The following is a 13,367-nucleotide window of genomic DNA, read 5'->3' as shown; positions in this document are numbered from 1 at the left end:
TGCCTCAGGAACTTGGAAAATAGGATAAAAGCTATCAGAAAGCTGTGTCTGTGTCCTTACAAGTGGGGTTTAACACTAGTTTCTCAAGACAAGAACGGGTGCGTGGAATTGTTTAATGGAATTTGTCTTTAACAATGATTTTAGAGACTTTTAGAGCAAGGGAGACTGAGACATACACACTCAGGGACACAAGGAAATGTGTGGAGAAAGATGTCAGCCAGAATGCTGAGGAAAAAGGTGGGAGAACGGTGTTAGAAACAAAGATTTGTGTTAGAGACAAAGGGTATATGAGCCAAGACGTTTGTCTGATGAGCTCTGGAAGCCCTGGACTCCTTCGGTTTCTGGAAACTGCAAATGATTCAGTGTGACTGGACCATGGGAGGGACTAGTCTGCAGCAGGGGGTCTAGTGATAAGGCCCTGCTAAGAAGTTTGAAATTGATCCTAAACCTCTCAAGCAGCAACTGAGGAAGGGTTTCTAACTATGGTCTGATACCAACCAGCTCAGTAGATAATAAGGTTATTCTGTGGTGAAACTGAGGAGCCAAAGCAGTCTTTTCCTTTTGTAAGTCTGTCTCCTACTCCCGAGCTACATCCGTCCCTTTATGGAGGTAAGCCCTATTGTTGGAGGCCCTTTTTTTTCCCCCTCAGAATTCACATAATTTTAGCCAAGAACTATGTTGGGGCCTTCCATTTTCAGGTGTTCTAGATCCTTGCTGATTTTATGTTGACTTGTTCTATTGATGACAGAGAAGTGTCTTGACATTTCCAACTATAATTATGGATTTATCTGTTTTTCCTTTCAGATCTATCAGTTTTTGCTTCATGTATTTTGAAGCTATCCTGTTGGAGGAGATACACTTTCAGAATTTTCTTCTTGGTGAATTGACCTCTTTATCATTACATAATGTCTCTTTTTTTCTTCTTACTCTGAAGTCTTTTGTCTGATGTTACTATAGTTAACTCCCCGTTTGTTTTGATTATTGTTATATGGTTTTTCACCATCTTTTTATCTGTAATTTATTTATGTCTTTATATTTCTAGTGGGCTTCCTATAAATTGCATATTGGATTTTGCATTTTTATCTAACCCAACAATGTCTGTCTTATAATTGATGTGTCTAGATCATTTACATTTTGTGTTGCTATTGATGTGGTTGGATTAAAATGTGCTGCTTTGCTAGTTGTTTCCTGTTTTCTATTTATTTCATATGTTCTTTGCTTCTGTTTTCTACCTACTTTTGGACTGAGTATTTCTTTGATCTGTTTTAGCTGTACTGTTGGCTTACTGTTTATACTTATTTTTTTAGTGGGTGCCCTAGTTTCTCAATGTACATCTTTAATTAATTACAGTCTATCTTAAATAATATTTTTCCATAGTACATATGTATAAATATTTATTAAGTTGTGCAGTTAGAATTTGTCCAGTTTGTAGTTTATATATAATGTCTCAACATATACCTTATATAGTATTACATTATTTTCACATATAAGAACCTTACAATAGTTTAACTCCCAGTTCTTTTTTTCTATCTCTGTGCCGTTGTCATACATTTTACTTTTACATATGCATTAACACTGTATTGCTACTGTTTTTGCTTTAGGTAGTTAGATATATTCTAAAGCAATTAAAATAAGCAAAAATTATATTTTTAATATTTATCTCAGACCATTTGATTTTGTCATAGAATTCTCTCTGTTTTTTTTTTTGGTTGTGCCTGGAGGCATGTGGGATTTTAGTTCTCTGACCAAGGATCAAACCCGTGTCCCTTGCAGTGGAAGTGCAGACCCCTAATCACTGGACTGTCAGGGAATTAATTCCCTGTCTTACAACTCTTAGGTGCTCTTTTTTTATTTCCCCACTTCTGATTCTTAAGGTTTTCATTTCTCTGCTGAAATTCCACCTCTGTTCCTACATGTTGGCTAATGTTTCCATTAAAGTTTTTCATGTATTAATCATAGTTATTTTCAATTCACTATCTCATAGTTGCAATATCTGGATCATCTCTAAGTCTTGTCCTGTTGATTGATTTGCCTTTTGATAGTGGGTTGTTTTTCTTGCTTTTTTTAGGTGGCTTGTGATTTGTTACTGATTACCAGATAAAATATGTGGGAAAGTAGAGACTGAGGTATATACTTTATTCTGGGCAGAGGGTACAGGTCTTCTTTTGCTAGCCTGTTAATGTGGGGGTTTGAGTCAGAAATGAGTTGGGTTTGGGTTTTGTTGTTGCTGTGGTTACCTTAGGTGCACTAGCGGCTTCAAATTCCTCTGCTGTTTCCTTGCCGTGTGTGTGTGTGTGTGTGTGTGTTTAGTCACCTCTGACTCCTTGGGACCCCATGGACTATAAGCCACCAGGCTCCTCTGTCCATGGAATTTTCCAGGCAAGAACACTGGAGCAGGTTGCCATTTCCTACTCCAGGGGATCTTCCCGACCCAGGGATCAAACCGGCGTCTCTTGTGCTTCCTGCATTGGCAGGTGGATTCTTTACCACTGAGCCACGTGGGAAGTGCCCCCGGCCCTGACAGTGGATTTTTCTCAGTGTTTATGCTCCACCCTCAGCTTTAGGTCTTCTTTGTGCATCTGTACCTCAGTGCACACTCTCCCGCAGCCTTGTTGCTGGATGCTTGCTCACCTGGTGGTGGGGAGTAGAGGGGTTCTCTGTTGTCTTGGATCAGCCTCAGCCTTAGACAGGCCCTGTTGCCATGAGTCTGGGGAGTGGATCTTTCTGGGTGAGCCTGCCACCTCCTATGGTCTGGACCAGAATTTCCTGCCCCTCCCCCAGCCAAAGAGGGTGGTTTTATTTTTCTTTCACTCGGTCTCAGCTGTCTTGGGAGTGACAGAGTTTGCCCATTTCCCAGGGGTTTAAGATTGTATTCTTTAGAGAAGGGAGCAGGTGGACTTTTGTATTTTTCCCAGAGCAGTCACTGCTTTCCTCCTCCAGGCCAGCCTGCCTGAGAGGCTTTCTCTGGCGCTGTATTTCCCGTGAGCACCCACTGAGGTCTCACTGGAAAAAACACTTGGAGTGTCTATGGCTTTTAATTGACTTTTATTAGTAATAAATTTCTAAACTTGACCTTTAGTAATTTATTAAAAATTGTACCTAAATTCTTCTTTCCTGCCTGTATAGTGGTTCCATCATTCTCCTTCTGCCACAGGTAAGCCAGAGCTTGCATCTCTCTGGGGATACTCGTTTTTCCTTAAATTTCAGTCTCGTTGGTTGGCCTGTAACCTCATCTTGCTAATGACTTCAAGAAAAGTTATAGTTCTGTAGATTATCTGTTTTTTCTTGACATTGGAGTGGGAGTGATGCTCTTCTCAGCTTGCTATATCTTAAGTGAAAGTTAAAAGTCAAGGCAAATACATTTCATATTGTTTTAAAATTTTCCAGTGAAATGAGCTTACCTCTCTTTCTCCCCCCACCCCGTGATAAAATATTTATTTGGTCTTTGTCCACTGTTCTGTCACACAGCTCCTGAAATGTCCTTATAAGAGCCATAGAGGCATCTTTTATTATAATATTAGTTTTGTTCCCAGTTCCTCAAATAGCTCCAGATCAATAAAGGTTAAGTGGATATCTTTTGTTATTTATATAACAAGCCTTTTTCAACACTCATGAGTCTATGTCAATGAAGTGACTTTTGGAAGCATCTAGATCCTCTGAGGATGGGGGTTGCTTGCCCCAGGAACCAACCCTGTGATTAGAGGGTTGGAAGTTTTAGTTAAGGTCTGACCTCCTGGGAAGGGAGAGGGTCTGGAGGTTGAATCAATCACCAATGGTCAGTGATTTGATTAGTGTTGCCTTTGTAATGAAGCATCCAAAAGGAAACCAAAAGGGCAAGTTTTGGAGATCTTCCCATGCCTCTTTCTCCATACCTTGCCACCTGCATCTCTTCCATCTGGCTGTTCCTGAGTTACAGCCTTTACAATAAACTGGTAACCTAGTAAGTAAACTTTTCCTGAGTTCTGTGGGTTGCTCTAGCAAATTAATTGAACCTGAGGAGGGAGTAGTAAAACCTCTGATTCATAGCTAATTGGTCAGAGGCAAAGGAACAACCGGACTTGCAATTTGGCCTCTTAAGTTGGGTGGGAAAGGGCTGTTTAGTAGGATTGAGCACTTAACCTGGGGAATCTGTTGCTGCCTTCAGGTAGATGGTGTAAGAGTTGATTAAACTGTAGCAGACACCAGATCTGCTTGGTGTTGCAGAACTGTTTGGTGGAAAACATACACGCCTGGTATCAGAAGTCCAAGCCCCAACCCTCTCCCTGCCAGCTAGGGTGATAAATAGGGGAAGGCCGGGTTCCCTGCTTGCCTCCATGTTGGGGTGAGTGAAAAAGTGCAACCTAAGTATCTTTGCACTTTTTTTTTTTTAAAGGAATTTAAGGGAGGGGAGAAAAAGACCTTTTCCCTTCACCCACTTTAGGTTCCTTGGGTGGGGTGTTGTAAATTAGACTGGTAAAAGACTGACGAGAAAAACAATCAAGTTTATTAATATGCATAGAGTATACACATGAAAGCACTCACTGATGAATGAAGACCCTTCACCTGATTCATGTGAGTCAGTAGGCTCCTCTGGTGTTTCCTAGTTTTGTTTTCATGCATATCTGAGCTCACCTGACAGATACGTGAAAACACATATTTTCCCACATGCTTGCAGAGAGTCACCTTCATGGCTTGGTGCCAGGAATGAAAGGCAAAGTGGTGCTGCCTTAAAGCCAGGCCTCATAATAAGCCTCATAATAAGCAGAAGTAGGCTGGTTCAACTCCTCTGGGAGTAGGGGAAGGGTTATTAAAGGCCCCAGAGAAGCTTTTTCACTCAGGCTGAGGTCTAGACTCTCGAGCGGAGCTGGGGCAGGTAAGGCAGGAGTTTTGAGTGGGGCTTGTGGAGATTGGAGTTTTCTACTCACTCTTGAGTGGCTGTGGTTCACTTGCTCTGAGCTCCATGAGGCAGGACTCCAGCATACCCATTTTTGTGACTAGATGAGAAGCTTCTGGGAAGATGATGTACTGTTCCCATTCTTATTCCTGGAAGTTATCTCTGTGACCTTAAAGGACTGACCCCTCCTGGGTGGAATCAAGTGGCCTATCAGTTTCTTTCCTCCTGAAGATGAGGAAGATGAACTAGGGGTTGGGGATCTGAATTCCCAATTCCTAGGGCACAGGAATTGAGGGAGCGAGAAAGCCCTGCTGAGTGCAAGGTTAGGAAGGTGCTTGCCTTCCTCTGAGAGAGTCTGGGTTTTTCATCCGTAGGTTGGTATGGGATCCAACTTCCTTGAGGTTTCTGGACTGGCCCAATCGTTATCCAAAAGTAGCAGTGAGTGTGTGTGTGTGTGTGTGTATACATACATGTGTACACCATCTCCCTACAGGTTGCCTTCCAATGCCAGATCTGTGGATAAGAGGAGCCTTACAGTTTTTGTTTGGCTGTCAAAGTTCTGGGTCCTGTTAAGGGGAAATCTCTTGGCACCCCCAGGTGGTAGTGAGGGGTGTGCTGAGGAGGAAAGCAAATAAGCCAATAGCAGACGAGTCTCACGTTAGGGTGCCCCCTGGATGCTCTTTCTCCTTCTGTTCTTATTATGTTATCCCTCTCTTTAGGGCACTTTTGAAAAAGAAAGGTTGAATGGGCAAGCAGCAGTGTGGGAAGTAAGGTGAGTGTTGTGGATATAGCGACACATGGGTGTATATTTTCATGGAGTTTCTCTCCTTGATCCAGTCTCTGCAATAGCGTTATGCCCTATCTTTAGCATCTTCCTAGCCCTTCCCATCACATGTTCATGTTCTTTACTGGCCTGGGAGTAGCTATAGACCTCTCCACATGTGGCTAGAGACTGCAGAAGTGCCTGTTTGTGTTTGGGCAGAGGTAAGTGGGCATGGAAAGTGAGAGGCCTGGCAGGCTGGCTAGTACTGGGACTTTGGTCTTCTCTGCAGGGCAAGTTTGCAGGTTTTAAGTTGGCAAGAACAGAGCAAAATAGAGAATTGCCTGACAGTCCAGTTGTACGGACTCTAGGCTCTCAGTGCTGAGGGCCCAGCTTCAGTCCCTGGTCAGAGAACCAAGATTCCACAAGCTGGGCAGTACATCAAAAAAAAAAAAAAAAAGCCAAAAAACAGAACAAAACCTACATCTCAGGGAGAATTTATGCTATGGATAAACCTAATGTTAGCCTACTCTGGGCATCCTGTTGGAAGTCACCAGCATATGGTGCCTGAGCCCTTTTGGTGTCTGTCTTGGAGTAGTGGAGGTTAGCCTGCCTCCATTTCTCTGTATCCTGTGGTGGGAACTGAGACAGGCTCATTATATTTAGGTCTGTATATGAGTCACATGGTCCCTACGTAAGAAGTGGGTAGGGAAATCCGCCTGCTTTGCAGGTCTAAACTAGAGCGTTATCAGCCGTTACCCTAGACTAACAATACTTATATTCTTTGCCAGGCTGTAGTAAACACAGGTGAAAGAACCACTTGCCATGGAAGCCAGGGAGCTGGAGAGTCCCACACCCACATACCGTCTCATTCCTGAGGCCAGCCAGCCTAGGGAGGAAGAAGGTGACTGCATGCTGCCTCAGCGGGCCACAGAAACTATGCAGCTGAAGAAGGAGATCTCTCTGCTAAATGGCGTCAGCTTGGTAGTAGGCAACATGATCGGCTCAGGAATCTTCGTTTCACCCAAGGGCGTGCTGGTCTACACTGCCTCCTATGGGTTGTCACTGGTCATCTGGGCTGTTGGTGGGCTTTTCTCCGTTGTGGGTGCCCTTTGCTATGCAGAACTGGGGACCACCATCACCAAATCTGGAGCCAGCTACGCTTATATTCTTGAGGCCTTTGGGGGCTTCATTGCTTTTATCCGCCTCTGGGCCTCACTGCTAATTGTTGAGCCCACTGGTCAGGCCATCATCGCTATCACCTTTGCCAACTACATCATCCAGCCTTCCTTTCCCACCTGTGAGCCCCCGTACCTGGCCTGCCGTCTCCTCGCTGCAGCCTGCATGTGTAAGTCTGAGGGCTTGGTGGGGGAATGTGTATGGGGGGTGATTTTTATAATTCTAATGGTAATTTATATTTGAACAGCCTATTTTGCTTTTTTGTGTATGTATTGGTAAGAGAGGCATCTTAACTTTTTTGAAGAAGCAGTTTTACCGAAGTCATTTGTTCCTGAGATCAGTGAGGGTAAATGATAGGGATGGGGGATGTTTGAACCTGTCTGTGGCTTTTGGTGCCTCGCTTTCCTTCCACTTTTGGCTGTCCCTGAGTTCTGTTCCTTAGTCTACGTGACAGGTTGGTGAATGTCTTATATTTATCTTGTCAGATGTTTAGATTGGTGTCAATATGGCTAGTTGTAACTTGACCCAGGAAAAATCCCTCAGTGCTGAGGCCTTTATTCTGCTACCCCCCAAAAAAAGTTATTTTGCTTCCCCTCTTTTAATCTTAAAACAGTTTAAAGTCATCAGTGAGGAAATGGTCTTCTTTAGACTATGGGGGTCCCAAGACTTTGTATCCTGTAGGCTCCTGGTGAAACCACTCCTTCCTGCAACTTCTACTCTCTGCAGGTTGATCTAAGCAGCAGGCACCACACCAAAATGGCTTTTTCCCATTGGTGTTTCAGATTTCTTTTATGCAGACTGTGTAAACAAGCTCCTTCTACAGCCAGTAAGGAAGGTGGCTTCTTCCCTGTATTTGGATTTCTGAGGACAGAACCTGAGAGATCCCAGTGGATCTCTCTTTATCTTCCTTTTTCTAATGAGGTAGTAAGGAGGAATTTTGTGTGAAATCACTGGACGGGAGAGAAGATTATTGTGAACTTGGTCCAGTAAAGCTAGTGTTTTAGCTGAGAAGTGACCCAGAAATCCCTGTGTCTCTTAGCACGGTGCTGCCAGAGGCACTTAATTATACTGTTTTTTTCCATATCTTTGCTTGCAAAACTTTGGCAGTATGTGCGGTTTATCCAGTGTTAAAAATAGACAGTACCTTGGAGTTAGCAGTAAAGGATTGTACAATATGCTGTGCTTCCTGACTTTAAGGAATTTATTAAAGACAGATATTAAAGGAAACTTTTCTACAGATACCCATGGGAGGAGAGAAGGTGGTTACTCAGCTATGTATCTGATAGGGTTTCACCAGGGGTCTCTAGCCTGACTGAGATCTCTAAAAAAGGCAGTAATTTTCTGATTATAAAACATGTTTGTTAAGGAGAAAATTAAATTAGCCTCAAATCACCTGTAATCTACCCCAAGACAGGAGTACTTTTAATAGTTCAGTCACATTTCTTTCTGTTATAGAATTGGAACCATATTTTGTATATAACTTTATATTCTACTTTTTAAACTTAGTATATCATGAATTTCCCTCCATTTTGTGAAATGTTCAAAAGAAACATTTTTTAAGTAACATATATATATTCTTTTTATTAAAAGATAATGCATAGACCCTACAGACAATTAGAAAAACTCAAAAAGAAAAAAGAAAATTAAAATCACCCATGATTTTACCTCTGAGAGAACTATTACTATAAATATTGTGTGAAATACCTCCCAGTATTTTTTTTTTTCTGTTTATTCATCATTTTAAAGAAGTACCCTTGAGATCAGAGCTTCCCTGGTGGTTGCAGTGCAGCCTGCAATGCAGCAGACATAGATTCAGTCCCTGGGTCAGAAAGGAAATGGCGACCTACTCCAGTATTCTTGCCTGGAGAATCCCATGGACAGAGGAACCTGGCAGGCTATGGCCCATGGGGCGACAAAGAGTTGGACACAGCAACCCTTATGATCATACTCTTTGTGATTTGTATACTGTATTTAAAAATTTTTAATATTAAATCCCTTTCATCAAATATTGCTAGAAAACGTGGTTTGGGACACAGAAGTAGTTTCCAGGCAGTGTAATGGTTAAAATCATAGCCTCCCTAGGAGTTCCCTGGTGGTGGCCTAGTGGTTAGGATTCTGAACCCGTGGCCTGGGTTCAGTCCCTGGCTGGGGAGCTGAGATCCTGCAAGCTGCTCTGCCTGGCCAAGAAAAGGCGGCAGTGGTGGTGGTGGAGGGGGGGCTTCCCCAGTGGTCCAGTGAGGCGCCTCACTTCCACTGCAGCGAGCATGGTTTGCTCCCTGATCAGGAAACTAGGATCTAAGGCCCTGCATGCCATGGGGAGCGGGGTGGGTTGGGGGAATTAAGGGTTGGGGGCTGGGGAATCATAGGCTCCCATGCTAGACTGGGTTTGATTCCAGCTTTACCATTGAGTAGCTATTGACCTTGGAGGAGATATGACTATTGCCTTAGTGTTCTTGTTTGTAAAATGAGAATATTGACTGTACTGTTGACTGGAAAAAAATACACAACCTAAATGTTGAGAGTTAGGTTTTATTTGGCAGACAAAACTGAGGACTTAAGCCTGGGGCACAGCATCTCAAGATAGCTTCTGAAGAGGTAAGGGAGGAGCCAGGATATATAGGAATTTTTGCAGCAAATACCAGTAATTGGAACATTAAAAGATTACTGGTTTTTTTTTTTTTTTGCGTCGAGGCATATGGATCTTAGTTCCCTGACCAGGATTGAACCCATGCCCACTGCAGTGGAAGCTCAGAGTCTTAATCCACTCGATCACCAGAGAAGTCCCAAAAGATTACTGTTAATTAAAGAAAACCAGATATCCCAGGTTAAAGAATTTAGTGCTTTTCTATTTATGAGAAGAGTCAGGGGTCATTGACATCCTTCCTTTGATATATACTTCTGCTTTCTCATCCTGAGTCTCCTCAGGGTACTGCGTCAGGGAGTGGCTGCCTGCTAGTTGGTGGGCATCCTGTTTCATCCTGAGTTCCCTTGGGGCTCCCTGAGAGGCAGCTGTAATGGCTTGATGGCTGTAGCATCCGTTGTTTGGCTGATAGGGCAGGCAATTTTTTTTTTTTTCAGTTTGTTGATAGTATCTATCTGAAAAGATTATTGTGAGGAATAAACGAATCAGTACACCTATAATACTTCTCTCTGCCTGGCATGTAGTGAGTGCCTTATAATATTATTATTAAAAATAATGCTGCTATGGGAAATCTTTGTGTAGAAATCATCTTCAGAGTTTTTTTCATATTCTAATAGGGTAGAATTATATAAGAGAAAACCCTGTGTCTAAAGAATTAAACTGTTTTAAGTTTCTTTGTGTTGCTTTTTAGAAGGTTTTATGAATCTGTACTCTTTCTGAGTACCTGTAAGTATCTGTGCATTGGTCTGGTGATGGCCTCAGGATGAATTCCAAGAATAACTAAATCAGAGAGCTCAGTCGTGTCAGACTCTTTGCAGCCCCATGGACTGTAGACTGCCAGGTTTCTCTGTCCATGTGATTCTTCAGGCAAGAGTACTGGAGTGGGTTGCCATTTCCTTCTCCAGGGGATCTTCCCAACCCAGGAGGCGAACCCACATCTCCTGCATTGGCAAGCGGATTCTTTACGTAGTTCCACCTGGGAAGCCCTAAGTCAAAGGTCACTTCTCTACATCATTTTTCATATAAAGAAGATTTTTATTTGTTAAATCTTGTTTTCCTTTATCATTTTTCCCATTGTTTTTTGTGCTTAGGAAGCCTGTCTCCACACTAGGAGCTAATTTTTTGATTGAAGGAGAGTCTTCACCTGTTCGGAGAAGGCAATGGCAACCCACTCTAGTACTTTTGCCTGGAAAATCCCATGGATAGAGGAGCCTGGTAGCCTGTAGTCCATGGGGTCGCTAAGAGTCGGACACAACTGAGCAACTTCACTTTCACTTTTCACTTTCATGCATTGGAGAAGGAAATGGCACCCACTCCAGTGTTCTTGCCTGGAGAATCCCAGGGACTGGGGAACTTGGTGGGCTGCCGTCTATGGGGTCGCACAGAGTCGGACACAACTGAAGTGACTTAGCAGCAGCAGCTTCACCTGTTAGAAAATGTGGTTATATCATATAACTTCTTTTATTCAAATGTACCTTTACTCAGATTACTCAGTATTTGAATTCTGAACACTCGCTTTCTAGAAACTAAGGCTTTTCCATAAAGCAGGCCTGAGGGCAGGAACTTGTCAAAGTTGCAGCCAAGTTGTTAAAACCTTGACCCATCCTAACAGACTAGATTTTAGGGCTCAGTTTACTTTTCTCTTTGGAAATTAGGGTGTAGAATCAGGTTGAGGTATCATCCAGCTAAGCTGGGGTGTGCTGGAGGGAGCCTCCTTGGGCAGGGGTGGCTCTGAAAGCAGCTTGGTCTCAAGAGATATACATGGGAAGAAAGCGATTATGTCATAATTAGGGCAAAAAACAAGGATCTGCACTGAATCCACTGTGAGGCTCAGGTAGGAGAATTAAGTCAGTCTTGAAACTGAGACATGACAGGGATCCAGGTTGTTAATTGGAAGACTGCCTAAAGAAGTTATATCCATGCCAGGGTAGACAGTTAAGGTTCCATCCTAGAAGAAGGGGTCCAGGCAGTCTCCATGTGGCTAACTCTAGGTTGAAGCTGCAAGCCTATGGCTCACAGACCAGACTTGGTCCACACATGTATTGGGCCTATACAGTGTTCTAAAAATTTTGAATTACTTGCCAACATTTAAAAATCAGGACTTGCCCTTTCTCTTGAAAAATCTAGAGTTCTGGCAAACTTGGACCTATATTCCATTCTTACATCAGTTGCATTTGAATAGTGGTTACTCCTCTAAATGAAGCATATAGTCTCTTGTTCACCCCAGTCCTCCACTCCCTCTTATTTTATATCCAGACATACTTGTCTTTGCTCATTTATATTACCTTCTTGGGTCCTTAAGGCACTGCTATTTTAGATCGTGTCTTATGACAACCCCCCACCCCGGTCCCGGGTTACACTGCAGGAAGATAGATCCAAGCAGCTTTTTTTTTTAATTTCAGACATTTAGTCTGGAGACAGTTTTCATTGTCACAACTTCTGGGAAGGGATGCTGCTGGCATGTAATGGGTAGAGGTCAAGGATGCTGCTGCTGAACATCCTATAACGCACAGGACAGCCCCACAACAGACTTCTCTGGCCCAAAATGTCAATTGTGCTGAAATTTAGAAACTGTCATTCTAGTCATATATATTCTGGGATCTTGGGCTCTTCTGTGGTTAGTGGGACCTCAGGCTGCCCACTGAACTCAATATGCTTGGGGCTCTAATTCACTTATGGGACTGCGGGGGCAAATGACACTTCTTGAGGTTTCATAGTTCCTTTCTCTGGCCAGGTGACCAGCAGCATTCTTGGTAACCCAGCTGCTCAGCATTATGTAGGAGTACTTGATTTGTTTAGGGAAGTGTGTGTTTCTGGCTTAGGTCTTGGTGCACTTATCTTTGTGGGATCCTGTTATGTAAACTCAAATACATCATTGAAGAATATTTGCCATGAACTGACATGGAAGTCAGTTCAGTACTGACACCGTGGCATCAGCAGAGGTCTGCTCACAGCTGAGACTCCATTGTCCGCAAGGGTTTATTTGGTAAGGCTGCAGTTTATTTGGTGAGACTGCAGTGAGGAAGCACTGTGTGATGTCTGAATGGCTTCCTATTGCCTTTTGCTGTCTTGGACTCATGCCTGGGCAGGGTTCTTTTTTTTTTTTCTTCTGGGCAAGGTTCTACTCTGAGCAGGAAGGCTGCTCTCTCCTATTTTGGTCAATTGTTGTTACACATAGACAGCTTTCATACTTTAACAGTAATAGGCCTGAGGAGGACTGGTCTTGACAACAGTTGCTCAAAGGTCCTAGACTCTAACTCTATATACAGTTTGAATGTTTTGATAATAAGACTCAATGTGTATATTTGTGTAATTAAAAAAAGAGGAGGCCTTTTTTTTTTTTTTTTTTAAGAAGGCAAGTACATATCCATACACATGCCCAGAGGCAGCTTCTGATTCTGGGAGCTCCATTTGGAAGGGTTTACTTCTGGACTCTTGTAGAACATTTCTCTCCTAAGATGTTTGTTTCTGCTTCTTTTTCTTTTCCCACTTTGTCATTGTTGTTCAGGACTGTACTCCTCTATCCTTGAACGACCCTTTGTCATACCCAGCTTGTTTGTGGGAGGAATTGGGAGGTTCCCTCTCCTTCCAGTGCTTCTCCTATAGGAGAAGGAAGCTGTGATAATCAGCATAACTAGAACTACAGCTTCAGATGTTAGGCCATCTCCTTATCAGCAAGAGGTGCAGGTTTGTCTGAGGGCACATGGATTAATCAGGATTAGTTTGGGTTTCAAACAACTGAAAGCCAAAAGGAACATGGCTCAGGGCATATTGAAATTTATTTCTCTCACATGTTAAAAGTAGGCAGTGAGGGGCTGGTAGAATGACTTCATAATTCTTCAGGGAGTCAGGTTCCTTCTTTCTGTTTTATGGCTCTGCCATTTTCAACATGTGACTTTTGGCTGGTGGTCAAG

General features: G+C 42.9%; 1 protein-coding gene across 6 annotated transcripts in view; it reads left to right on the top strand.

Moving 5' to 3' along the window:
• The window catches only part of SLC7A6 (solute carrier family 7 member 6), a 32,653-nt gene that overhangs the window by 3,023 nt on the left and 16,263 nt on the right, over positions 1-13,367 (top strand). For 4 of the 6 annotated variants that reach the window (XM_027516174.1, XM_027516177.1, XM_027516179.1 and 1 more), the window contains exon 3: positions 6,425-6,981. In XM_027516174.1, coding sequence (XP_027371975.1) covers positions 6,459-6,981 — 523 coding nt within the window. In that variant the 5' untranslated portion in view covers positions 6,425-6,458. Of the gene's footprint in view, positions 1-804; positions 879-5,588; positions 5,646-6,424; positions 6,982-13,367 lie in introns of those variants that run through there. The other 2 variants (XM_027516173.1, XM_027516175.1) reach the window with 2 other exon arrangements.

Source organism: Bos indicus x Bos taurus, chromosome 18 (genome assembly GCF_003369695.1).
Source record: "Bos indicus x Bos taurus breed Angus x Brahman F1 hybrid chromosome 18, Bos_hybrid_MaternalHap_v2.0, whole genome shotgun sequence".
Lineage (NCBI taxonomy): Eukaryota > Metazoa > Chordata > Mammalia > Artiodactyla > Bovidae > Bos > Bos indicus x Bos taurus.
This window is presented reverse-complemented; position numbering and strand designations above follow the sequence as displayed.